Source organism: Amblyomma americanum, chromosome 1 (genome assembly GCF_052857255.1).
Source record: "Amblyomma americanum isolate KBUSLIRL-KWMA chromosome 1, ASM5285725v1, whole genome shotgun sequence".
In the NCBI taxonomy this organism is placed as follows: domain Eukaryota; kingdom Metazoa; phylum Arthropoda; class Arachnida; order Ixodida; family Ixodidae; genus Amblyomma; species Amblyomma americanum.
The window spans coordinates 400,581,111-400,608,431 of NC_135497.1; the positions used below are offsets into that span (position 1 = coordinate 400,581,111).

The window sequence follows — 27,321 nt, forward strand, 5'->3', positions numbered from 1 at the left end:
GCTGAAATAATTTTTAGTATCATATTTGAAAACAATGCTTATAAATTTTACAGAAACTTTTTATATTTTTGTTTTTATGTGATTTGAATTTTGTTTTTGTATTATACATGATCACGTGACTCCTTTGTTCCGCAGATTTGTCCCCCGTTGCATCGTGCAAGTGTCGTCGCTGATCCCTCGGTCTGCGATCTTGCTGTTGCGCTAATTGCTGTATACTTTGCAGTAATTGCACTGTTTTATTGCCGCATTGTCCAGCCGCAGCTCCGTTGAGCTTTCTTTTTGGCCGTTGCCATATTCTGTGTTGCGCTGGGCGCGCACTGTTCTACTATTGAGAGTTTCTCCTTGTTTGCTCCGTTGCGCGTTCTGTTTGCCAGTGTGAATTGTGTTTGTGTCTGTCGCCGAGGTGCCCTTCTAGGAATGGAGGGACCAAGCGCACCACCCGCAGAGTCACCTGTACGAGATAAGTATCAGTGTCCTGTGTGCCAAGCTGAGTTTGTTTTGGAGCAATCTCGAAGGAGGCATGTGCGAAAGCAGCATCCCGAAGCTGCAAGCTCTCTTAGTTGTAGTGCGAAAGCCTCCTACAGTTGTGATCAGTGTACTAATGTGTTTGCCCGCCGTGGCCAATTGTTGCAGCACCACGAGCAGAATCACGGGTTCGTGTCGAGGCTCAGTACGCATCAGTTCTGTTCCTATTCAGGTGACGAAGATGCACGTGTTCTTGGCGCCATTTTTTTGTGTCTGTGCATGCACGAAAAAAGTGTGAGCTTGTGTACAAACGCGAGTAGGCTTGCGTTAGAGCGCTCGCGTAGCGTTTACTGCATGCGCGAAAGAAATGTAAGCTTGTGTACAAACGCGCGTAGGCTTGCGTTAGAGCGCTCGCGTAATGTTCTGCGGAGGAAAAGGGAGCGAGAGAGAGAGAGAGAATGAAGGAAACGCAGGGAGGTTAACCAGATGTGAGTCTCCGGTTTGCTACCCTACACTGGGGATGGGGGGTAGGGGTTAGAAAGATGACAGAGAGGTAAACGCAAAAAAAGGAAAAAAAAGGAACATGCACACATGGAGACACACACACACACAAGGCTTTCCAGTTAGTCTTTCACACAGCCCGGTAGATTGTAAGAAGCGCAAAAGCGACGGTAGGTCCTTGCGATGTTGCAGAATTCTTTTTTCGGATAGCGGTTGGTCGTCCAGTTGGTCAAGTTCGTGGCTAAGGCATGCCCTCTGTGGACTGTACTGCGGGCAGGAGCACAATATATGGCCAATTGATTCTTCATGGCCGCAGTGGTCACAGGTTCGGGTGTCGGTCATCCTTATGCGGAAGGCATAGGCTTTAGTAAAGGCATCACCCAACCAAAGTCGATATAAAAGCGTGGCGTCTCTACGGCGAAGCTGTGATGGCGCTCGAAGACTTAATGTTGGATCAAGTGAGTACAGTCGCGTATTTCTTAAATGTGGCTCATTCCATTGCGACTCGGTGCACTGCCGAGCAAGTAGGCGGAGCTTCCGTGCCGCGTCAGTTCTAGAAAGAGGAATTGGGACGTGGCGCTCCTCAGTATGGGCCGAGCGGGCAGCGTGATCCACCCGTTCATTGCCGATAATCCCGCAGTGACTTGGAAGCCACTGGAACGTTATTTCATGGCCGGCATCACTTATATGGTGTAACGTCTCTGCAATATGGAAGATTAGTTGTTCGTGCGGTCCGCGTCGTAGAGGTGACAGTAGAGACTGCAGTGCCGGCTTCGAGTCGCAGAATATTGTCCATTTGTGTGGCGGTTTATCACCAATGTGATGAAGGGCAGTTAAGAGCGCTGCGAGCTCTGCTGCCGTCGATGTTGTCGCGTGGGTCGTCTTAAATTTTATTGTTGTAGCTTTCGCTAGAATTACGATTGCCGCCGCGGAGCTGCTTGGAAGAACAGATCCATCCGTGTAAATATGCGTGGAGTCACGGTAGTTCTCGTACAAATGTAGTAGCGTGAGCTGTCTAAGGGCTGGTGATGACAGATGAGATTTTTTCGAGGTACCAGGTATTGCGAGGTTGATTTTTGGCTGAGCGAGGCACCATGGAGAGATCGAAGGTCTCGCAGCCGGGGTGAAACAAGCTGGCAATGATTCTTCATATGCAGTTATCGTTTGGCTGAAAGATGTGTGTGGCCTGTCCGCTGGTAGAGAGGCTAAATGGTGACGAGGATTCCTGGCTAGATGCCTTATATGGGTCCTGAGTACTTCAATTTCAATGTGGGTCTTGACAAGGTGGTCTCTAGCGATTGCTATCGTAGCCACTGTTGAAGCACTCTGAGGCAGGCCTAGACAGATCCGGAGCACTTGACCCTGGAGACTTTGTATTGTGCGTAGATTCGTTTTGCCTGTGTTGATTATTGCTGGCAAGCTGTATCGTAGAAATCCTAGAAAAAGCACCCTGTACAGTTGTAACATGGCACTAGGCGACATTCCCTAGGTCTTGCCAGCAAAAAACTTGAACAGGTGGCAGATGCCTGTCAGCCGTTTTTTCACGTATGATATGTGTGGGCTCCATGACAAGTCCCTGTCGATTATGACACCTAGAAACTTGTACGATCGGACCCATCGTATTATTTGGCCATTTATCATTACACTGTAGTTTGTCATGGGTTTGCGCGTAAATGGCACTAGTGCGCATTTCTCGGAGGAAATTTCCAGACCTCGATTACGGAGGTAGATAACAGTTTGTGTGGCGGCTCTCTGAATTCTCGCTCGCAACTGTAGGCGTGTTACTGCAGATGTCTATATGCAGATGTCATCCGCGTACATTGATAGCCTGACTGTGGTTTGCACGTGCTCAAGGAGAGCAATTAGCGTTAGATTAAATAACACGGGGCTAAGTACACCGCCCTGGGGGACGCCGCGGTAGCTATATTGAAGAGAAGTATGGCCTTCCTCAGTGCTTACAAAGAAGGATCGCATGGATAGATAGCTCCGTATCCATTGAAACATCCGACCACCCACTCCTACCTCTGCGAGAGCAGAGAGGATGGCTTCATGCGTAACGTTGTCATACGCCCCCTTAACGTCGAGGAATAAGGATGCGCAGAGACGCTTACGGCTTTTCTCATGTTGAATGTAGGTCACCAGGTCGACGACGTTATCGATCGATGATCGACCGCGTCGGAAGCCCGCCATGGCATCTGGTAGGGGTTGTGGTACTCCAAGTACCACTCCAAGTGTCCTAGGACCATCCTCTCCATTACTTTGCCCACACAGCTCGCCAACGCGATCGGGCGATATGATGAGAGCTCCAACGGCGACTTGCCAGGCTTCAGCAGAGGAACAAGGCGACTTGTCTTCCAGGTTGTTGGTAGCGTGCCATTTCTCCAAGATTTAGTGTACACCTCTAGAAGAACTCCTCTCGCTCGCTCCCCCAGGTGACAAAGAGCTCGGTAGGAAATTCCGTCAGGTCCTGGCGCTGATGTGCGGCTACACAAAGCTAATGCTGCCTTAAGTTCGTGGATCGAGAATGGTAGATCCAACCGGAAATCACGTGGTGGCGGGTAGCTGCTCGAAGGCGATGGAATGTTGGTAGCTGTGAGTTGGCCGGATAATCTGGCGCAGAAATCCTCTGCCACGTCAATCTCCGATCTCTTTTGAGAGAGGGCAAGCGCCTTGAATGGGAATCGCTGTACGGGAAGTGTCCGCAGCCCGCGCACAGTTCTCCATAGTTGCGATAAAGGCTTGCGTGGATCTAGCGACTCACAGAAGGCAGCCCAATGTTGCGATGCGAGCTTGTCTAACCGGCGCTGTATCTTCTTTTGCGTGCGCCTGGCGGTCCGTAGATCGTCCATTGTTTTCGTACGTCGGTACCTTCGTTCAGCACGTCGTCGGATTGCTCGTAGTCGTTCTAGTTCCACATCAAAATCAATAAGTTTCGAGGAGCATGTTAGAGTACACATAGTGTCTTGCACCACGCTCTTGATTGCCTCTTCCAAGTCTAAAGATGAATTGGCGTCGCTGTGTGCTTCCATAAGAGACTGAAATTTAGGCCAGTCCACTCTTTGGATCGTATCCTGTGTTTTGGAAGCGGTCAATCCTCTGAACTTGACGTAAGTGGGGATATGGTCGCTTCCGTGCGTCTCTATGTCCGCAAACCACCCTGCACGTCTGACTAGGCTTCGTGAGACGAAAGCCAAGTCAAGACAGCTGCTGTACGTGGAGCCACGTAATAACGTAGGACTTCCATCATTCAGCAGCCAAAGTTCATTACTGGAGGCGAAAGATACCAAAGCTCTGCCTCTGGAGTTGATGATCCGACTTCCCCAGAGTGTATGATGGGCGTTGAAATCTCCAATGATGACCCAGGGATTGGAAGTTGAGGAAAGGATGTCTTGTAGTCTTTTGTAATCAAATCGACTTGACGGAGATAGGTAGGCGCCTACAAAAGTAAAGGCCAGATTCTTTTTCCTTACGTTTAGGCATATATATTGATTACTCTCATTAGGAGGTACAGGCTGATGAGTGTAGGTGAGGTCACGGCGAATAAACACCAAAACCTTACTGTTTTCATAAACAGCTGACGACATATATGACTCATATCCAGAAAGCCTGATTTTGTTCGATAAGTTCGGCTCGCAAATGACGATAATGGGATACATATTGGCGTACACGAAGCGACGGAAATCCGAAAGGCGCGCTTTGAGTCCGCGGGCATTCCACTTAAAAATAGCTGCTTGTCGGACCTCTTCCCTAAAAGACCAAGGCTGTGGAGCCATGATCTACTCAAGGGTAGCAAGCACCGGACTCAGAGCGTCCAGTACTTGAAGCGCACTTCTGGCAGACGGTGTGTTCATGTTGCTTAGCAGCACGCGAATGGCATTCATTAAAGGCCTAATAAGTGCTATCACTTGCTCATCTGTATTCCGCGACTCTTCGGATACAGCACCTTGCTGTACTGGGGGCGGCTTCTTCTACGGCTCTTCTGGCGGTCGTGTACGCGGATGTGGCGGCCATTCCTTTGTGGAAAGTGATCTGACAGTTTTCACCCTTCCAACATCGGTGTTCGGAGTGCTGGAAACGTCCGCTGATGATGATGCTTGACGAGGTGACTTTTCCTGAAAGCTTGATGTTTTCCGCCGTGAAGACCTTCGTCGGTGACGTCATCTTCGCCGTACTTTCACAGCGGCCTCTTTGTGGGTAGAGTTGTCTCTCACCATTTGTTTAAGAATGGTGATCTCTTTCTTGATCTGGGGACAGTCTTTGGAAGAGGCGCAGTGATCACCTTGACAGTTAGGACACTTCAACGTGGTTGCGCTGCAGTTGTCTTCTGAGTGGGGTTCGGCACATCGAGGGCACACGGCCGAATTTCTGCAAACACCCTTCACACGTCCAATCTTCTGACAATTGAAGCATTGCATAGGTCTTGGAATAAATGGTCGAACCTGGTGGCGAAAGTCGCCGACCTTCACGTAGGGTGGAAGGCAGTCGCCTTTGAAGGTTATCCTCACACAACGTGAGTTGCCGAGGCGGCGAACATGCACAATCACGTTGTGTTCACTTGCTGGTTTTATGAGAATTGGTAGGTCTGCATTAGATATTTCATTGTCAATGTCATATATGACTCCTGTTATTGTGGCACCATTCGTTGGCACGATGGATCGGACCTTGATGTTTCCCAGCTGCGTTACATGCTGTAGTATGGTCAGTGCGCTCGGGCTCATCACATCGATTGCCAGGATGTTTCGCCTAGTGTTTATCCTAACATCCTTGATCTCATTTGGCACGGTGTTTTCTAGATATACGGAGAGTGCTTGCCTGTTGAGGACGCGCAGGTTGTTGGTAGCGTTCTGTGGCACGAACAGGATGGAGTGAGGCCATCGCTGAGGAGCTGTTTTCACAGTGTCCGAGCTGGACGCCGAAGATGAGTTGATAATTCTTCGTTTGGCCTTGCGGTACTGGACAAGACGAAAGCTGTCTTCCGAGGACTCGTCACCTGATGCGCAGTACAGGTCTGTGTCCTCGCTACCACTCGACGTATTTCCTCGCTTCCGCGAACCGATGTCCGCGGGTGAACGGGAACCGGGAGGATCCTCGGGATGTTGTACATCCATCACCGCGATTGAGGGGACGGTAGACCCCACAGGTGCAGTAAGAAGTCCAGAAAAACACAGAGACGGGCGAGATGTGTTCTGCAAGAGAAGCACTTCGTCTTCTATAGAAAAGGGAGCGAAATTTTAAAGCAGGCAGTGGTTTCACAGCAACAGATTAAATCGCTTCCACGTACCTACATAAACGACCGAGGTATGACGGTCGAGTCACCAACATAGCAGATTTGAAGCTTCACCTTTCCTCCCGCAGCGTAATGTTCTTGACAAGTCGGCCCACGTCCGTGCATACCAGTGCATTGCAAATTATATCGCTGGGTAAAGTAAGGAACAAGCACAACAAATGCAGGACTTCCTGCTTTATTCAAACGCCGCTGTTGACATGCACAACCATTGAGTCTGCCACCAGAACAGCAGCAGAAGCGCAGGGTGTATTAGAAAAAAAATAGGCTGACAAATGCAAATGAAGGGGAAACATTATGCACCTCAATGCTTGTGCTTATCTGCTGTGTATTGCTCTCTCCTCTGTAATTTTTAATGCACAACTTGGAGCAACAGTGCACCTCTTATTTCCGCTTTGGCAAACATGCATTATTTTCGAGGGTGAGAACTCGGACACAATGGAGCTACAAGCTTGCGCATATGTTCCTCTTGCTAGAAAATATTTCCCGCAACTGGCGAAATGATGGTCTTTTCTTTTTGTGAACAGCTGACGAAAACGTATTGTCCACTAAAAAGCCATCAGTGCTCACTCTGTACTCTTAATAAATGAGTATGGCTACTTTCTGCATGATGTGTATATTGTCTTTTCAGGTTACTAATACAAATACGAAACTTATTTTGAGGCAGAAGCCTTGCTTGCTCTATGGAGCGAAAACTTGTGTGTGTTAAAGTTCAATGGTAACCATAAAAGATGGCGAACTCATGCAACCTGGCATGTAGCCGTTAAATTATTGATTGGCTGCGGGAGGTTGCTCGAGAGGGACAACCTGCTGTTGAGTTGAGGAAAGCCGGACCAGCGACCGGTTTATTGCCCGGGCAGGCGAACATTGTCCAGAACGAGCTCGCGCCGCTCGCACAGCGTGCATCACGTGATCGCGCAGCCAGGCGCGTTCTCGCTCTAGCCCTATGCAGTGGCTACACGACTGCCTACAAAACCTGTATCGCACAAATTCCACCGGTGGCAGTATCTGCCATCCCTTGGTAGTGGCTTGTGAAGCGCTACCTGCATTGCACGAATTCTTCCTTTGGCAGCACCTGCTATCCCAGGGCACTAGGGCACCACTTAACTGTTGTACCACTGTGCTAGCCGTGGCATGAGGACTCCCAGGAAAGTAAACTAATTCTTCATATATGGGCACCAACCCACTAGCTATCGCATCATACCCTTATAATGGCGCCGAGCATGGGCTGTGGTACGGCGGCGACTGTCTTCAAGAGGTTAGCGTGCAGGTCACAAGGGGTCAGCAGTGTTTTGGTGGTGGCTATGTAGAGCCATGCAGATGTACAATTGCCGGCTGCATGGCATCTGATTACATCACGCTGTTCACTAACAGTCTTAAGTGTGTGCATCTTTTTAATGTTGTAGCGTTGAAGGTCCCATTGTCAAGAAAGTGCGGTGTCGTTGTTGTTGGCACTGTAAGCGAAAAATCACGAGTACGACTCTGGAAAGTAGTCCCCAGGGAGCAAGCTGGGAGGCAGGTGGCCAGCCTACGTCACGTGACTTTGTGGCATCCTCAAAGCCTGCCTGCCCGTTGCAAACTGCTCACCTTTGCAGGTGGCAGCTAAATGAACGATTGGTAATTGAGAAGAGGCCTGGGTCATTTAAGACCTGCAGCTGGGAGCACCTGCCATTGCAGGACAGTGGTGAATTGCTTATCCGCTGCACCACTACACTAGTTGGGGTATGAGGACTCTAAGGGATCCATGAATGTAAAGTAGAGAATGACCTTTTGCATGCATGGAAATTAATCCACTATGCTATCGTGTCATACCCTTAAGCTGGAGTCTTTTTCCTCCGGTTTTTTTCACTGTAATTTGAAACTGCAGCCTTTGTGAAACTTATTTATTGTGCACAGTATTGTATCTGTCAATACAGCATTTTCTAGCCGGGGGTAGCGCACAGTTGCGTCGTACCAATAGTCCATGACTTCAACACCTTTACTTGGGGGGGGGGGGGGGCTTGCTTTACTTCCAGTAAGTACAGAGTAGAGCACACTTGGCTAGAGCGCTCGAGCGGTGTGCTGCGAAGCAAATAAAGTTAAATCTTATCGCAGCTGCTCTGCTGAGGGTAGGGCGCTGGTGCGTGCGCGTTTCACAAGAATATTAGGCTGATCTTAAGCACAAGTATTATCAGTGAATGTCAATACCTACTTTATAATTTCGCTTTATTTACACCGGGCTTCACCGCTCGAGCGCTGTAGACAAGTGTGATCGACTCTTTACTCGTTAAACTGCTTGCAAAAAGAGTGTGCATCGGTCATGGAAATCAAATGAGCTCGGTGTTGATCAGATGACTGACTCAGCAAGCGCTTCTGAAGTGGATCCAGTATGGCTGCCAACTTCCGTAATGTTAAATGGTTTCCTTTTTCTGTCGGCCGCCCCTCTTTGCCGCGCCAACTCAAGGGCATTGTAGTTCAATAATCGGGTAAATTGCGTTTCATCCGATCTTTTAAGAACATCTTTGAGGTGTAAAAATTTTAAATAGGGTAAAGTCAGGTTTTACCTAAAAACAAAAAACCCCTATGTACTAAGGGTGCCTAGTGCCTCCATACTTAAAGACGCTTAGCTACTGCCCTCAGTCACCCCTGATGAAGGAGCCGAGTCGGCTTCGAAACGTTGGGTTAAAGTTAAAATTTTTGGTTGGAGTTTTGCAGTTTATTATAAGTCTTCACACCCAACCAGACAGGCAAATCTGTCAAAATATTTAGTTTTCAATCCAGTATAAGTACCATGCCCCTCTGTTCTTCCCAAAAATATGCTCTTACCTGATCCTCACCATCTGATTTCCCCCTTTGCATTACTCTTAAGGCTTTCTTCACTTGCTCTTTTGTTACTGGTGGTATGTCACAGTGCTGTGCGCTACTGCCTCTCATTATTAACGTCCTGATTGCATTGGCTACTCTATAGATTGGTTACTGTATAAAATGGCACTGTCTCTTAACGAATACATCTGGTTTTCTAGTGAGAGCTACACTGGGCTACCAGTCGAGCATTTCGCGGTGGCTGGAAGAGGCCAGTTGTGCGCATGTGCCGTTACCATGGCAACCGGAGAGGAGCAGCAGGTGCGCCGCGTTCTTAGTCGCCGCCTTGCCACACGCCCCTCTATCACCCGAGCCGTGCGTCGCAAGTGCAGCATTGCTTATAAAAGGCGGAGATGTAATGGGCGTCTCTATCACAACGTTTGACATGGATGCAGACAATGCGAGTCCAGCTGCTTTTTAATGGCGGTATAGACAAGAAAAAATTAACTCTTCCGATCCTGAGGTTGTCGCCTAGCACTTGGCTACTCAGAAAAGAGAGAATGAGTGTAAGAAGGCGGAGAAAGCAGTGGAGACGCCCGAATAGAGAAGAACGGCTTGCCAAGCTGAGATGCCAGACTGCCGAGCGTAATAGACGGCGTGAAGCCGCCGACATGGAGCCCAGTGTCTCATTGCTAAACATACAATGACCACAGCAAGCTCAGCCAGAGAAACGTATACCTCTCGATACATATATTCTGGCATAGATGAGCTAAGCCACTTTAAATTTTTTGTCTATGGCTAGTTTCCTAGTCACTGCTTTTAGACTACGTCCATTCTTTAGAGCATGCTCGATTCTCTCTATATTGTAACGTACTTGTTGATGGAGGGTGTTTTAATACATGGTGCTGGTCAAGACGGCACAGCATGAGTGCTAAATCACCGTCTTCCAGGTCAGCCACATGCCACCTGGCAATACTATAGTCGGATACAACTCAAGTCTGGCGCGAAGCTCCGGCCCACATTCAGGACCTCTCCACACCATTCTTCCACAACAAAAAGTAATCTGTCGTTAAAACTTTTCTTGTTACCTAAACAAAAAAGAAAAAGCTACTTACAAGGAAAATAATTGTAAGCTGTAGAGTTTTGAAAACGTGGCTTGTTTGCTGTACTCAGTGAAAAGCTGATTTAGTTTACTAATTAGATTGGCCAGCTGAGTAGTACAATACACCGCGGATCATAACCCACTGTTAGCAACCGCTTTCTTTTCTTTTTTAGGTTGTGTCCGACTATAGGTGGCACTATTGCCCCTTCCGAGAAAGAGAAGCATTGTCGTGATGCTGACAGCATTGCGGTCGACAGAAGGTTAAAATTGAAAATAACCGGAGGGAGGGGGGAGTGAGCAAAGGATTCCAGCTGAAGCGTGTTACAACTTCAACATGTTTGCTTGCCGTTACCGTGTATAGAACGGCTTAAGCCACACAAAGTGCACAATGCCAAGAGCTGAGCTGTTGGCGTCATGGTTGCACGGCACTGTCCGGAAGCACTTGATAGTCGACATCACTGACGCACCGTAGCACTCTTTAAGGGCCAAACTAGCGCCACAGTAGTTTCTCAGACAAGCGGTGGCAATGAACAGGAGTCCATATGCAGATTTAGTCGCCGGGTTTGTAGTCAACCCGGCGATAGCAAAGGTTGTAGTAGCGTGCACCTGTGCTGTGATGTTGCCGGATCTGCACGTGGGTCAGCCGACTGCCTTCTTCACCTTGTTGGGCAAATTTTTGGGTGCCTGGGATGAGTTGGGCATCATCTGGGCACAAGATCAGGCATACTATGTACCTCACATCTGTACACGAGGGGAAACGCCGTGAAGCGCATAATTTCCTTGAGGGGGTGTTGTTGGCGAAGGTGACATACGGCAGGACTTCATCCCAAGCGTTGTGCTGTGCATCTACATACATTGACAGCATGTCCGCGATGGTTTTGTTCAATGAATGATAGGTCAACTGAGAAATCAATTAACTGCGGCGTAAACGCCGATCATCTGTCAGTAATCGTGTATGAAAGGCGCCATGCCGCAATACATTGTGCATGAAAAACTCCGTGATATCAGAAGCTGTACTACGAGGGATTGCCGTGGCTTTGGCATAGTGAATGAAATAGTCTGTGCCAGTTATAATCCCATTGTTTCTGGTCAGCAACAAAGGGAAAGGGCTGAGGAGGTCCATACCTCATCATCATCATCATTTATTGAACCCTTAAAGATCCCGTCTGGGACATTACATAAGGGGGGGGGGAGACAGTGATGTGAAACGGTCACACAAAGGCATGTAAGCATAAAAAAGCATAACAAGAATAACAAGTTTGACGTGAAATTAGCGTCAAGTGATTCAAATAGAACAGAATATACATGGCAAAGCAGTAGTATATAAATTACACATTAAAAAGTACGGAAATTAAATAAGTGGGAAAACACTTGTGGGGGGGGGGGGTGTCACAATAACAAAAGCAGTTCAAATTGCACGCAGAGCATCGCGAGGGAAGTAGCTATAGTTGGATCAAGTGGTCTGTTATTAGCTGCCTAAATCTAGTGGGATTAGTTTCGATGACAACGGTTTCAGGAAGATAGTTCCATTCCTCTATGGCGATGGGAAGGAAAGATTTGTTGAAAGCGTTGGATGAACCATGCAACCGCTGAATGCTGAGGGAGTTGAATAATCGGCGAGATGAGCGTAAGGGAGTGGATAACAAAGTCTGGCGTAGTGCGGGGAAGTTAAAGTATAGTTTGTGGAAAAGACAAAGAATTGATACTTTTCTGCGGAATGCTAATGGTTCAAGGCCGAGAGACGATTTTAGGTTGGTAACGCTGTGTCGAGACGAATACTGCGACGTTATGAAGCGCGCTGCCCGATTCTGGATAGCTTCGAGCAGTTGTATTAAGTAGACCTGGTGAGGGTTTCATATTGCTGAGGCATATTCCATTTTAGCGCGAATGAATGTTTCGTATGCTTGTTGTCTGATTGGTGCAGGGGACATTGATAGTGATCTTCGGATAAAGCCAAGAGCTCTGGAAGTGCTTGCGCAAAGTTTGATAATGTGATCTGACCATGTTAATTTGTTCGTTATTTCGACGCCAAGGTACCTGTAAGAATTCGTTACTGACAGCGCCACAGAGTTCAGGGAGTACTGAAAATTAGTAATCGAACGTTTGCGTGATATGTGCATGCATTTACATTTCGAAATATTAAGCTGCATGAGCCAGTCGGAGCACCATTTCTGTATTTTATTTAGGTCGTCCTGTAATAATTCCTGGTCAGTGTTATCAGATATGCGGCGATAAATGACGCAATCATCCGCAAAAAGACGGACAGATGACGAGATTCCAGATGGCAGGTCGTTTATGAAGATTAGGAAGAGCAGCGGAGCAAGGACGGAACTCTGGGGTACACCGGAGATAACTACGGTAGTTGCAGATACGTGATTAGCGATGACGGTGAACTGCGAGCGATTAGTCAAGAAGCAGCGAATCCAGGAAAAGACTAGAGGGTCGAGTGACAGGCATGCGAGTTTACAGATGAGACGTTGGTGAGGAACGCGATCAAATGCTTTAGAGAAATCTAGGTAAATGGCGCTTGTTTGAAATAAAGAATCTAGACTTAGATGAACATCAGTTGTGAATTCGAAGAGTTGTGTTTCACATGAGAAGCCTGCCCTGAAACCATGCTGTTTGGGAAAGAAAAAAGAGTTTTTATCGAGGTGATCTGCAATATTGGAGTACAGTATATGCTCAAAGAGTTTACACGAGATGCATGTTAATGAAATAGGACAATAATTCGAGGGGTCAGAGCGGTCACCGGTCTTAAAAACGGGCACAGCTTTGCTTGTTTTCCAATCGTCCGGAATTTGGCCGGTTTTTAGGGATTGGTCGAAAATGAGCTGTAGGATTTGGCTAGACAATTCTTTGGTTCCTTTGAGGATTTTGGCAGGTATGTTGTCGGGTCCTGGGGAAGTTGACGGCTTGAGATTTTCGATGAGCTTAGAAATTCCCTCACATGTGATGGTAACAGGTGGCATTGAATCAAAATTAAGTTGCGGTAAAGTAGTCCTGTTGTCCGGTGGTTCGTGGGTGAAGACTGAGGTGAAGTAGGAATTCATAGTATCAGAGCGTTCTGAAAGCGGAACGTGTGTGCCATCTTGTCTTCTCAAAGAAATGTTGTATGAGCTGTTTTTGTTGGGCGTTATCAGATTCCAGAATTTCTTTGGGTTAGAGCGCATTATGTCTAGGAGATCATGATTGTAGAATTTTCTTTTAGACGACCGTAATAACTGGGTGTATTCGCGAAGACTGGCGAAGTATTTGTTCCATTTGACAGATGATGTAGAATTTTTGGCATTACGGAAGAGGCGTTTTTTCTTCCGCGATAATTTGCGCAAGGCATTCGAAAACCAAGGCTTAGTGGCGTCGCCGCGGATGCATATGAGTGGTACGTAAGCGTCAATGAGCGACAAAAGTTTGTGCTTAAAAAGGCACCAGTTTTCATTAACGGATCTCGTAGACATGGATAGGAGGAAAGCAGCGAAAAATTGATCGAGGTCGGAGTTCACACTCATTACGATAATCGGCATTACGATAATCGCGGATGTATTTGACGGATGGTTGGTGGGCGGAAATTTCAATGGTTAGGTCGAAAAACAAGAGACTGTGATCACTGAGTCCACTAGATAGCGAAAGTGATTGGATTAATTCTGGACTGGAGACAAGAATGAGGTCAAGGATGTTTGAGCCCCGTGTTGGCTCATGAACTGCTTGGAAGAGGTTGAATGTAAGGACGAGTTCAAGGAAGTCTTTAGATTGGCGAGACGATGCTGTTAAAGCTTCCCAGTCGATATCCGGGTAGTTGAAATCGCCACAGAGTATAAAATTGGCGTGGGGAAGTCGAGAATGCAGGTCTTGAAGCACACAGTGAAGGTCCGTAATGAAAGATTGATCTGTGTCAGGTGCTCGATAGCATGCAATTACTAGGTTGGTACGAGACGGAAGACAGATTTTAAGACATATTATTTCGCTGCGGCAATTAATCTCGACTAGAGCGGATGGAATGTTAGATTTGACAAGAGCAAGAATGCCCCCTCCCCTGCGACCTATTCTATCTCGCCTGTAGAAATGAAAGGACCGGTTGTCTTGCAGCAGTTCTGCGTCTTGAATATCAGGTGTTAGCCAAGATTCGGTAAATACCGCAATGTCAGTGTTATGATCTTCAAGGACGGTTTCAACTATTTCTTTTTTTGGCAGGTAACTGCGTATGTTGGTCATCAGGACAGAAGCTTTCTGATAAGTTGTGGTAGGACGCAAGCGTTTGGATGGTTGAACCTGCTGTAAAAACGGGACACATGGCGCCTTGGCTAATCGCTATGGTTTAAGTTCTACAATGGAATCCGTTTCAGCGTTGAAAGTGAACTGCCTTTTGCCGATAAGTAACTTGTCGAAGCGGATCTTAAATGAGGCGTTGCTTTGTTGGCCGTAAGAAAAAAGTTTTTTCCTCGCTTGTCGAACTTTTGCGGAGTAGTCCTCACGAACTGAGAATGAGGTATCTTTAAGTTTATGCCCTGCAACAAGAATTCTTGATTTATCTTTAAAGTGTGCCAGTTTAGCAATTATTGGGCGGTTTTTGTCTGTTTGGAAACGGCCCAGTCGGTGCGCGCGTTCGATGTCTTGGCTATCAATAGTAATGTCTAGGTGTTCGGAGCAGGAAGAAATAATATGTCCTTCAGACTGTGCCCATCTTTCGCTGGGCTCATCCTGAAGACCGAGAAACAATAAGTTCGAGCGGCGCAAGCGGTTTTCAGCGTCGTCGCACTTGTTTGTTAATGCTTTTACGTTTGAAGTAAGTCTGGCCAAGTCGGTGTTATTTACAGATGCAGCAACATTTTCCGGATTAGATTCGACTTTTTTTTCCAGTGTTTCGACCCGCGCTGAAAGACGGCGGACCGAGTCTTCAATGTTTGTTTGAGCAGAACGGATCAAGGCAAGCTCTGCAATTACAGTGCTCTGAGAGGATTCAATGCGTGATATGGCTTCGGAAATTGATTCTAGAGACGGCGGAGCTTTGCTTTCGGTCGGGCCTGGGTTCAATTCGACGTCCCCAGATAACATGAGCAGAAGACAAGTCAGGTGGACGTTGAGGCAGAAGGGGCAAGCAATATACAACAACCTTTTGCAACAGTCAATGGCGTCAATGGGGCACGACACCGCTAGCAAGAACGGGTCACTAGAGCGGCAGGAAGCGGCACAGGGTGGATAACTAACCTGCAGTAGGTGAAGAAAGGGCGATTGCATGACGAGTTCCGATGCGGTGGCGTGCCCCAAATGGCCCCAGCAATACAGCGGCTTATGTAGGTGGCGGGTTCCGGTGTTCGTGCCCGGTTGCCAGATGACGGGCTGGTCCACCGCTGCAAGCAGCGGATGCAGGTCAGGGTGGTCGTTGTCGAAGAAGTCGTTGTCGGCAGGCAGCCAGGAGGACTCGGTAGCGTCATGCGTCGCGAAAAAGCCTGAGCTTTCGGCGCTGATACTTGAAGTGGCGGGAAGCCATATCAGGATAGCCTGCAGTAGGTGAAGAAAGGGCGATTGCATGACGAGCTCCGATGCGGTGGCGTGCCCCAAATGGCCCCAGCAATACAGCGGCTTATGTAGGTGGCGGGTTCCGGTGTTCGTGCCCGGTTGCCAGATGACGGGCTGGTCCACCGCTGCAAGCAGCGGATGCAGGTCAGGGTGGTCGTTGTCGAAGAAGTCGTTGTCGGCAGGCAGCCAGGAGGACTCGGTAGCGTCATGCGTCGCGAAAAAGCCTGAGCTTTCGGCGCTGATACTTGAAGTGGCGGGAAGCCATATCAGGATAGCCTGCAGTAGGTGAAGAAAGGGCGATTGCATGACGAGTTCCGATGCGGTGGCGTGCCCCAAATGGCCCCAGCAATACAGCGGCTTATGTAGGTGGCGGGTTCCGGTGTTCGTGCTGTTTGGTCGAAAGGAGCGCGAGGGGCTGTAATATGCTTAAATGATGGCGTCTTCCGGTGCACGCATTCTCTGGAGCTTTTAATGTAACGTTTGACAGCGCCGGTGAGTCCCGGCCAGTAGTACATGCTCCGCACTGTGACGAGCGTTCGTGAGAAAACGCAAGTGGCCACATGTGGGCTATTGTGGCAAGTGAAAAGTGCGTCAGCATGAATATCAGCTGGAATTATGAGATGGTAAGCTCTATTGTGGCCCAGAGTTGTACAGGAGACCATGCCGCAAACAGAAGGAGCTGAGATAGAGAGAAGTGTCAAGATAGATTCGTATTGTTGCCTTCAAAGTGGTCACTGATAGGGTGAATGTCTGCATCCGCCTGCTGCTGGGTCATCAGGTGGTGTGCGAGCCAGTGTTTCCACGTGTTCGTGTTTACGGCCTGACTTTTATACAGTAGTGATGTCAAATTCCTGGAACCGTAAGCTCCATCGTGGCAGGCGCCCAGATGGTTCTCGCAAATCTGCCAGCCAGCGTAGATAGTGATGATAAGTTACGAAAGGGCAATTTTATGATGGCCCGCATGACCACAAGGCATTCTTTCTCAGACTTAGAGTAATTGCTTTCGGCGTAATAAAGAGTGTGGCTAGCATATGTAGGAACCCTCTCAAGGCCATCTTGGTGTTAGACAAGGACAGCATGAAAACTGATGTTGCTGGCATCGGTGTGAACCTCGGTGTTGGCATCTTCTTTGAAGTGTGCAACAACGGGAGATGCTTGAAGGTGCTGGCGTAGCATGGTGAAAGCAGTGTGTTGCTTGGTGGCCCACACAATGGAGATATTACTAGTGAGGCACGTCAACGGCTCTGCAGTTGTGAAGTCAGCAGTAAAGTGCCAGTAATCCGCACAGAGACTCGGGAAGTGCTTGAGGGCTTTCTTGTCAGTAGGAACGGGAAAATGTGCGACGGCGGCAGTCTTCTCAGGGGTCCGGCCGCATTCCTTCAGCTCTCACAACGTGACCCAGAAGTTTGAGGTCTTTTTAACTGAAAGGGCACTTCTGGGGCTTCAGGTCTGCCGACCGGAGGCCTTCGAGGACAGCCTGCAGTCGCTGGGGATGCTCATCAAGTGTTTTCAGAAAACGATGACACCCAAGTACACAAGACAGCTTTGCTGCTTGTCACCTCTGAGGACAGTGTCCATCATCCGTTGAAACATGGAAGGGGTGTTGCACAAGCTGAAAGAAAGCACTTTGAATTCATAGAGGCCATGTGCTGTCACAAAAGCGGTTTTCGTGTGGTCCCTTTCATCTAGTTCAGTTTTCCAATAGCGGCTTTTCCAAGTCGACTGAGAAGCCCTTAGTGCAACACAATTTGTCCAGCGTGTCGTCATTGCGCGGCAACGGGTAGACGTCCTTTTCGGTCACACTGTTCAGTTTTGCATGGTTGACACAAAACCGCAGAGCAGCGTCGTCCTTTTTAGCCAGGCTGACAGGCGAAGATCACGGGCTTTGGGAAGGTTTAGCTACTCCATTGTCGACCATCTCCTGAACTTGCGATCCTTAGCGGAAACATGAAGTGATGGGTGTTTGGCAAACCTGCTAAGAACCAAAGCACAGCTTGAATTCGAGCAGTGGTTGCTCCAAGGCCAGCCGTTGCTCCCCAGACTGGTGGCAGTTGATGACATTTTCAAGGTAGGGCTCGTCAGCGCCTGCTGCAGCGGATGCAAAGCAGAGGCGATACCAGTTCGAGGAAAAGCGTGCCGGTGCTCATTATAAAGATTAGTGAAAAGGATCGCAGACTGGCCACCATGAAGCGTCAGTAGGCTGTGAGCAGCGCAGATGCCCTGAGTCAGCAGGAGTGAATGGTTAGCCGCTTACTGCTTCAGCATCATGCAAGTTGTCGTAGGTGACTTCCAATAAAATACTGCTCCGTGGTGGCAACGTGACGATGTCGCCAGAGATGCGAAGCGTGGCACTATGGCAGCAAGAGCTGGTCAGTTGGGTGGTCATGCCGCTCGAAAAGGTGATAATTTGTTGTAGATGATTGCACCATACTTCTGCACAGTCAATGCCGATAACCAGATCCCAGGAGCAATCGCACAGAATGACGCAACTGAAAACGTAGATCCATTAATTTGATTGCCAACTGTGCAAGTACCCTTTAGGGTAACGAGATGACCACTATCGAATAGAATAGTCAGCCCCAGTGTCCACTAATGCAGTCTCTGTGACCGTCGAGAATAACCTATGACTAAAGAAACACGATTGTCTGGCTTGGACGAGGGTGCCATCAGTTCGTGTTCGGAGTGTGGCAGCGACGTCGGTAGGTCTTTAGCGCAGCGACTCTAGCAACTTCGCCCCCTGAAGGTCGATGGTCTCAGTTTTCCCGGCGAGGTCTGGACGATGGACCCTGTGCCGCTCCCAGAGAGCTGTGCGGGGTCAGCGAAGATGAGCATCACTAACGTGGTACACGGGATAGAAGTATGCTTCCGTGAATTGATATAAATGGTCAGTCACTGTTCCGCAAGGAAGTCTTCAATGGCAGGGGGTTGGTGGCCAAACTGGGGTCTCGGAGAATTGGCACGAAAACCCTGCAGGCTGAGGCGTCAGTAAGAGCAATAGCGGTACAGGTGGCCTGGTTCTCCGCATTGAAAGCAATGTGGCCAGCTGTCAGGTGTGCACCAGATGTCGGCCTTCCACAGGGACGTTTCGCGATTATTGTTGGCACTGAGGGCAGCATAACAGGATGGGTTGCATGAATCGGTGCTCATGAAGTGGGAACCAAATGCTGCACAAACTTACCATAGGTGGGAGTCTCCCGGTGGACGTGGTGTTTCCACAATAGAGCCCGGGACGCCTGTTGCAACTTTTTGCAAACGAGCGGAGATCAAACCCAGCGTAAGCTGCAAAACTTGCGAAGCTCTTCACGCACAATGGTGCGAATCAGATTGCGCAAATTGTTACGGTGGCTCATGGTGGTGGCAAACGATGCGGTTACTGCAGCAGCATGTACGGGCTGCTTTTATGTCGTGAACAAAGGAAAATGACCCCAGGTGGCCAAAGATAACTATGTTCTGTGCATGGCAGGCCTTAGCACCTCATGGCTTTGGTGCATTTACTGCTCAAGCATTGTTTGAATGTACGTAAAGGCTCTTTGGCCCATCTAGCCTTTTTAGTCATGCTCATCACAGACTTTTCTTCTGCCATCTGCCTTTTGCTTGGGCAAAATATAGACTGACTGATTGATTGAATGTAGTAGTGCATGCATTGCGGTAAAATGTTTTTTGGCAGCATAGTTAATCATATTCTTATCAGCCATATGAGGATACCACAAAAAAATTGCTATAAATGCATTTCGACGGTAAGCACCGAATTACGAGAACTCTTCTTGCTGTTTTCCTGCCCATTCATGTGGTCCCAGCAAGTAGAACACAAAGTAAAGAAAAATGACAAGGTACTGACTAATGTCCGTGCTGCACACACATGTACACGCTGTTGCACCGAGTGGTGACGGCCACTATGGCTTGATGGGCCTGCTTCTTGTGGCACAGTTATTCTGCACTAAAATACATAATTGGCAAACAGGCTCTGGTCGCGCTTTTGGCCGTGGCATCAAGATCTAAATAGTTCTTGCACCATGATCTCAAGGCAGGATGTGAATTGTTCTTTGTTAAGAGAAATTTCAAGCCAGCTGAACACAATGTTAAACATTGCACCAGAATCCCTTCTGTACGTAGGTTATGTGCGGCTTGAATTCCAGCAGTCCTGCATGGTGCGGGACCCCAACACCTAGGTTCTCGTTTAGTTTCTGGGACATCTTTTTGCGTTTTAAAAGTTCAGCCAAAATGGTCTTTGGCTGAACCGTATGTCACCTGAAAAGAAATTTGTGTTCGACAAGCTGTACTAGCTGCAAATCGGACACAGAAAGGAGGGCCACAAAGCATACGACGAGGTGGAATATGTTCCGTTTCAAACATCAGGTGCAACGTTGTGAAAGGTACAGAAGTAGTCCATGCGTAAAAATTAAGGGAGGTGTGTTACTCCGCACTTGTTCTGTGACCGAGTGGTCTAAGGCATGAGAAAGTGACACTGTGTCGTCAGCAGTAATAGTGCATTTAATTGGGTTCATGACGAATGTGGGATGTAGTAATCTTCGATATTGTTACTGCGCTACTCATGGTTTACATAAACAAGAACGACACATACAGACGGCATCGGGTAATCTGGCGGCGCATTGCTCCAAGTGCAAAAACTGTAAGCCATTGCTTGATAGCACCACTGTCATCTTTCGATCCCAATATAAAATGCAAAGGGAGCTTTATGAAGCATTTCGCATGACGTCTGAGAAGGAAGGCACTTGCGTAAGCGACCTTTTGGGAGCGCTGACGAAGCGAGAGATTAACTTTTTAAGGAAGTGAAAAGACTGCATCCTCCACACATGCCTGTCAGCAGAAGATTAGAGAACTAATCTCTATGAAGCTACCTGTTTTTGTGTCCCTTCTTTTCTCATCTTAACAGTTCATATAAAACGAATTTCCCACGCAATAAAATCAGTTGATAGTTTGCGCCCTGTCTGTATGTGTCGTTCTTGTTTGTGTAAACCATGAGTAGCGCAATAGCAATGTCGAAGATTACATACCAACTAGGCCCATTTGAAGCTCTTCTTGGATGTAGTAAGTCTGCTGGCAAAGCATTTCCTATGTTATAGTGTCTACTACTTTTTGGTCGTGGGTGTAGGCAGTGCAAACAAGAGCGGTAGCTTTGATTCATTGCACTTCATGTATGAAACAGCATAGTCATGAAGCATAAATGGCTGTCGGCCTGCTACGAGCCTGGCTTGTCCAAGTCCTCGGGTAGCTCCAAGTCCTCGGAGGGGGTGCAGCTTGAAAGAAGTACAAGATCACAATGCTCGCTACGCCACAAGTTATCAATGTGCAAGCAGAGTCTCAGGTGGAGGGCGCTCAACTCCTGATCCGGAGTTCCCGGGTTCGAACCCGACTGAGGCGGCTGAGTTTTCATGTAGGGCAAACTCTAAGGCGCCCGTGTGCTGTGTGATGTCTGTGCACGTTAAAGATCCCCAGGTGGTCGAAATTATTGCGGAGATCTCCACTGCAGCACCTCTTTCTTCCTTCTTTCACTCTCTCATTTATCCTTTCCCTTACTGTGCGTTTCAGATGTCCAGCGATATACGAGACAGATAGTGCGCCATTTCCTTTCCCCAAAAATTAATTATTATTATTATTATATCTGTTCGAGCGGTTTTTCTTATGATGTAGGTTACGAGCGTATACTACGAGTATGTGTGAGATAATAGAGGCATAAATTAAGAGATTAGTGATTAAATTAGTAGCAAAATGCGTGTATGCGAACATGGTTTGGCAAGGTGAGGTGAAACAGTGGCCATTAATGCTGTTGCATCATACCCTTAAACGGTAACTGAAAACGGGTAAAAATAGGTGATGGTAATGATGTATACTGAATCACGTATCATCTTTCCGTGAAAATATTTCATCTAGGCTCTGTAGCTCTACAGATATCTGCAATTAAAAATGACCTCTGCGTTTTCCCTCTCAAATCACACGCAGAGTGAAGTTCAGAAATAATCACATTATAGACATGTGCTGCACTCTACCCACAAAGCATTACCAGGTAATTCTGCACACTTGGTTATTTTTTAACAGTGTTAGCTCTTACTACATCCAATTGCTTGTTTCGTGTCTGCTCTCAGATTTCAAGATGCGGAGCTAAATCGCGTGATCATAGCTGTAACACCTCAATTCAGCAAAATGTGACACCCCACTACGTGACTACGCGCGCGTGCAGTTACCGAGCCGGCACAGCAGCTGGATTACATCCTATACTGGCGTTCTGCTATATGTGTACCGTCTGAGCGGGCGCCAAGACTGGTGCCACTTGGGATCACCATTGGTGATAAAATCGGGACCCGCCTGTTTGGCACAGAGGGTTCAGAGTGTGGCAAACAGAATGGCATGAGTCGGCACACAAAGTTGTTAGTTGAGTTTAAACCCGGTGTGTGTGGGGGATTCGTACCCATAACCTTTGGTCTTCGAAACCGTAATGGAGGCAGCTTTTAGAGGGCCGTGGTGGGTGAACCAGTGGTTGCAGAAGGATGCGAGCGGCACCGAACGAATCATCGTTGCTTGGTGTACACATTGGTATCCAAATTTGTCGAAAGCATAGGTGAAAGCAACTTAGCTAATGCTGTTCATTTGATTTCGCATTGGTAAATCATTCTTTAATTTTTCTCTTTGCCGCCTGCGGCCCCACTGCGGTTAGAAAGCAAACGAGAGTGGGAAGGGAACACAATGCATCCTGCCAGGGCCAGGCAAGCACCTCGCCTTCTTCGCTGCGGCTCTGGTGAACTAGTGACAGCGTTCCCTGACTGCCGTGCTGTGCAAAAGCTGGGATTTTTAATGGTGTGTTGTAAACAGTCATCTTCTTTTTGAGGACTTGAGTACACCGTGCACACCCAAGTATATCCCCTACATAATTGCACGCACTTCATATCCACCTTGTTAAACACTGGCAGGGATCCTTTAAAGGTAGACGTGAAGCGTCCCCCTTTTTTTAAGTGGGGCTTATTGTCCCAAGGCAACTCTAGCAATGAGATACGACACAGTGGAATACTGATAATTTCTGCTGTCATGGTATCTCGCCTTTCACATATACTAAAATGTGGCCACTATGGCTGGCATCGAGTCAGCTTTGCCCAGTGCCCTAAGCACTGAACCATCACGGCAGGGCTGGAGATGCTTTTCAGCCAAACACCATTATTTAAAGATAAGCATTTCCAGCGGCACATCCAAGTGCAATATCCACTACCTATAGATTAAGAGAAATTTTGCCCGCACGTCTGTGTGTAACGGAATTTTTTTTCAAGCACTGCATTCAGTGCAATAGTACCTGTAGTTGATGCCAGGATTTCTGGTGTACTTAACAGTTATATGGTGGTTGCCGTTAGTATATCGTGCTGTATGCCTGCTTTTTCAGCTTTTGATTTCTCATAGCTTGCATTAGGTTGCTAGACTTTTGAAACGTATGGCAGCCATAACTCACACAACTGTACTGCACCGCTTTTAAAAGGCAAGGTAGGTTATAGTTAGTAACATCAGAACAGTTAAAATATGTCACATATGAAGTCAAGCAGGTGCTGGGGTAGGTGGGCCTTAAGCACTTTGAGTGAGCCTTGAGCGATCACTTCTAGCCCATGTTCTGATGGCTTCCTTACATCTTGAACTTCATCTAAAGGGTTAGCAAATCAAGTTTGCTCAGTGTATAATATGTCTTCATTAAATATGTGCATTTGTATTTTTGTTTGCAGATTTTTCAGCCTGGAAGGAAATGGAAGAAATGAAGGAGAAAGTGAAATTCATAGCATCTAGTGGGCCTAAGCGTTCGTCCTCAGGAGTAACGCAGATGTACCTGTTGTGCAATAGGTCAGAAATGCATGTGAAAACTGGAGAAGGGAAGCGGCAGCCAAAGTTAGTGGGCAGTGTGAAGTGCAACAAGCACTGCTTTGCAACTATGGCTGTCACACAAGAAGGTGAGAACGTAACTGTTGAGTACCAGGCTGAGCATTATGGTCATGACAAAAGTGTGAAGCAGCAGCGCTTGACATCTACCCAGAAGAATGCCATAGCAGCAAAACTAAGCCTAGGAGTCCCTAGTAAAAGGATTTTGCTGGATGCACACGCAACTGGTGGAGATGAATTGAATGTGCTCCATACTTTGAACAGGCACGATGTTTACAATGTAAAGCGCAAGTTTCATATTGGATATGAGGAGCAGAAAGACCCAGATGAGTTTGTCAGCATGAGGATGTGGATTGATGAGCTTCAAGAAACCTCAGCTTTGCTGTATGCTGACAAAGAGCTGCTTACAGAACAAGGCAAAGCGAAGTTTAAAATGGCTCTTATGAATAGCACTCAGAAGGAGTTCCTGCTCGAATATGGTAAGAAAAGTGTATCCATAGACTCGACTCATGGCACTAATTCTCATGGCCTCCAGCTAACAACATTGCTTGTAATTGGCAAAGACTGGTCAGGGATTCCATGTGCCTACCCGCTCTCAAAAAGTACTACGGAGGAAACTATGGTTGCTTTTTTTCAGTCAATCAAAGACAGACTTGGTGAGGAACTCTGCACTGAGCTCTTCATGTCACATGATGCGCCAGCATATTACAATGCTCGGGCAAGGGTAATGGGGAGCCCCCAGAAACGCGTGCTCTGTACTTGGCATGTGAAGCATAATTGGAACTCTCAAGTCAGTAAAGTTAGTGGCAGAGAAAACCAGAAAGTGGTCAAGGAAACTCTGCACACATTGATGCTTTGCCCAAGCGTGCCAGAATTTGAGGCTATTCTTGCAAAATTTCTGGCGTCGAAATCTGTGGTTGGGCTCAGTCCCTTTATTGAGTACTTTGAAAAGTATTATGCAAACCGTCCAGAGCAGTGGGCACTCTGCTATAGGGAGGGTAGCAACCTACTAACAACCATTTGGAGAGTATGCATAATGAACTGAAGACTGTTTACTTGCAGAGGCTTCAGTGCAAGCGGTTATACAAGCTGTTGATTACTTTGCCACAATTCACTAACGAACGGCTCCTGAAGCAGCTTGTTTCTGAGGTGAGGCCCAAGGCAGACCACCGCACAGCTGACAACTCCAAGAGGCATTGTGCAGGTGTCACTATATCGAAATCTAGCGTTTGCAAAGCACTTGACAGTGCCTGGCTTGTGGAGTCTCAATCCTTAAGACAACATCAGTACACAGTAGTAAAGGGGTGCACGGCATGCACAGGTTGCGGGATGAGCTGTCAGGAATGCAACATTTGTATCCACAGTTTCCATTGTACATGCAGTGACTTCGGGAACAGCTTGAGTTTGTGCAAGCACATTCATGCTGTTGTACAATGGGAACTGGAACAAAATTTTGGGTTTCAGGGCCCACATGATGAAGATGGAGCCCCTCCCTCAACTTCTGTGCAGACTAGTTCATTTCCGCTGGACGAGCCTTAGGCACTTGTTAGCATTCAGGCTGATTCTATCCCTCAGCCACAAAATTCTAACCTGGAAGGCGTTTGCACCCTGACTGCAGCTATTCTACAAGACCTCATTAACAAAGAGGCCCCAGTTGATCCATCAAGGGTAGAATTTGTGATGAAGAAACTTCACGAAGTTAGGCAAGCTGTTAAACAATTCCCAGACAAGCAGCCATCACTACCGAAGTCCACTCCTACTAACAAAAAACTAGAGAAGCAGCCAGATTATTGGCCCAGAAAGAACCGCACCTCTGCATCTGCTTCGTCTGCATGCTTTCCAGCACCGACGGTTTTGCAGCAGGACTACTTAAAACAAATGCTTCTCAATGATGTAGAGGTTCCTGTTATTCATACCAACAGTGACCATGAATTTTAGTGCTGTACGCAGTTCGGGCATGCAGTTCAGTGTCATGATAACTTTGCTCTAATTATCACACATGCTGCAGGAAGTAGTTTCGGCTTACATCGCGCCTCGTTTTACTGGGAATTAAATAGGGGGAAATGTATACTGAGGTGTTCTATGATATATGTAGTCGTGTGTTGCTCCAACCTCCAGATTTTCGGTACGGACTGCCTGTGCGTTCCTGTGCAGCATATAATGATGATGCAGTGTGGCTGTAAATTTTAATAGGAATAGTTCTTGTTTATTCCACTAACCACCAAGTCTGCCCATTATTGCAACATGTATTGCACAGTGTAAATGAGCACACTGCTCTGGTACGAAGTAACATGGATGGTGCGCACGTAAGGTGCCAACATTGCTCATGTAGGCTGTCTGGGTAGAAATAGTGTTGGGCTGAATAAAACAATAGGAACAGTCATATCCTTCATGCTGCGTATTCTTCCAGTAGTGTGGTAATCAGGTGTTCTCGAGCGTAATACAGTGCATTGCAGATTATGCATAGTGGTGGTCTGCTCTGGACGCTGGTAGTGTGTGTTGCTAAACTAGTCGTCTGCAGGTTTATAGAGTAGTGTTACTTGGAATGGGGCTCAGTGTCGAATAGCGATGCAGTCTGGTACGGTGGTAGCATGGATGGTGCGTGAGTGAGAGTTCCTCCATTGCTTCTCGTATGGCCTGCTCAGGCAGTCAAGTGTTCTGTAGCATAAAACAGTGGGTTACAGATTGTGCATAGTGGTGGTCTGCTCTGGATGCTGGTAGTGTGTGTGTTGCCAAGCTAGTAGTCTGCAGGTTTATAGACTAGTGTTGCTTGGAATGGGGCTCAGTGTTGAGTAGCGATGAAGTCTGGTACGGTGGTAGCATGGATGGTGCGTGAGTGAGAGAGCCCTCCATTGCTACTCGTACGGCCCGCTCGTGCAGTCAAGTGTTCTGTAGCATAAAACAGTGGGTTGTTGTAGATTGTGGATAGCGGTGGCCTGCTCTGGATGCTGGTAGTGTGTGTTGCTAAGCTAGTCGTCTGCAGGCTTATAGACTAGTGTTGCTCGGAATGGGCCTCAGTGTCGAGTAGCGATGCAGTCTGGTACGGTGGTAGCATGAATGGTGCGTGAGTGAGAGAGCCCTCCATTGCTGCTCGTATGGCCTGCTCGTGCAGTCAAGTGTTCTGTAGCATAAAACAGTGGGTTGTAGATTGTGGACAGTGCTGGCCTGCTCTGGATGCTGGTAGTGTGTGTTGCTAAGCTAGTCGTCTGCAGGTTTATAGACTAGTGTTTCTCGGAATGGGGCTCAGTATCGAGTAGCGATGCAGTTTGGTACGATGGTAGCATGGATGGTGCGTGAATGAGGCACCTCTGCCATTATAGTGTGTGTTCAGTAAGGCCTCTAAATACTTGTGTGCTATACTGGTGCGCTTTCGATTTCAGCAGGCACTACAAGTGCCGCAGCATAGTGCTGCATCTGGCAGTTTCAGCAGGCAGCAGCATTGTGCTGCATCTGGCTGTGTCAGACCCCCATTTTCTCTCGGCAGAACCTGGCTGCTAGAGAGCGCGTCTCCCAGGCGGCGGATAGGGAGGCTTCTACCAAACAAGGCAACTTCAAATTCAGTGCATCAGTGATCACACAAACAAGAAATGTTAACGCTTTAAGAGCTTAAAAGCGGTTGAAGTACAAAAAGGTTTGAAATGCGGGCCAGTTGGTACATTGAAACTTGAAAAAAAACCAGTCACAAGGTACAAGAGAAAGAGTTTTCACTCCATGACTGGTCATTGTGGCGTGAACACTCCTTTTGTATCTTGTGACTGGTTTTTTCAAGTTGAAGTACGAAGCCAAACTGATTTTGCTAAGCTTT

The 27,321-nt window shown here is 47.6% G+C and overlaps 1 protein-coding gene across 1 annotated transcript; it reads left to right on the top strand.

The window, feature by feature from the left end:
* Positions 1-391: 391 nt before the first annotated feature.
* On the top strand, positions 392-27,014 carry LOC144123792 (uncharacterized). Its single transcript, XM_077656545.1, has 3 exons — positions 392-697; positions 23,366-23,995; positions 27,001-27,014. Exons 1-3 carry the CDS (start codon positions 418-420, stop codon positions 27,012-27,014), a joined length of 924 nt encoding a protein of 307 aa, XP_077512671.1. The 5' UTR covers positions 392-417.
* The last annotated feature ends 307 nt before the right edge of the window (positions 27,015-27,321 follow it).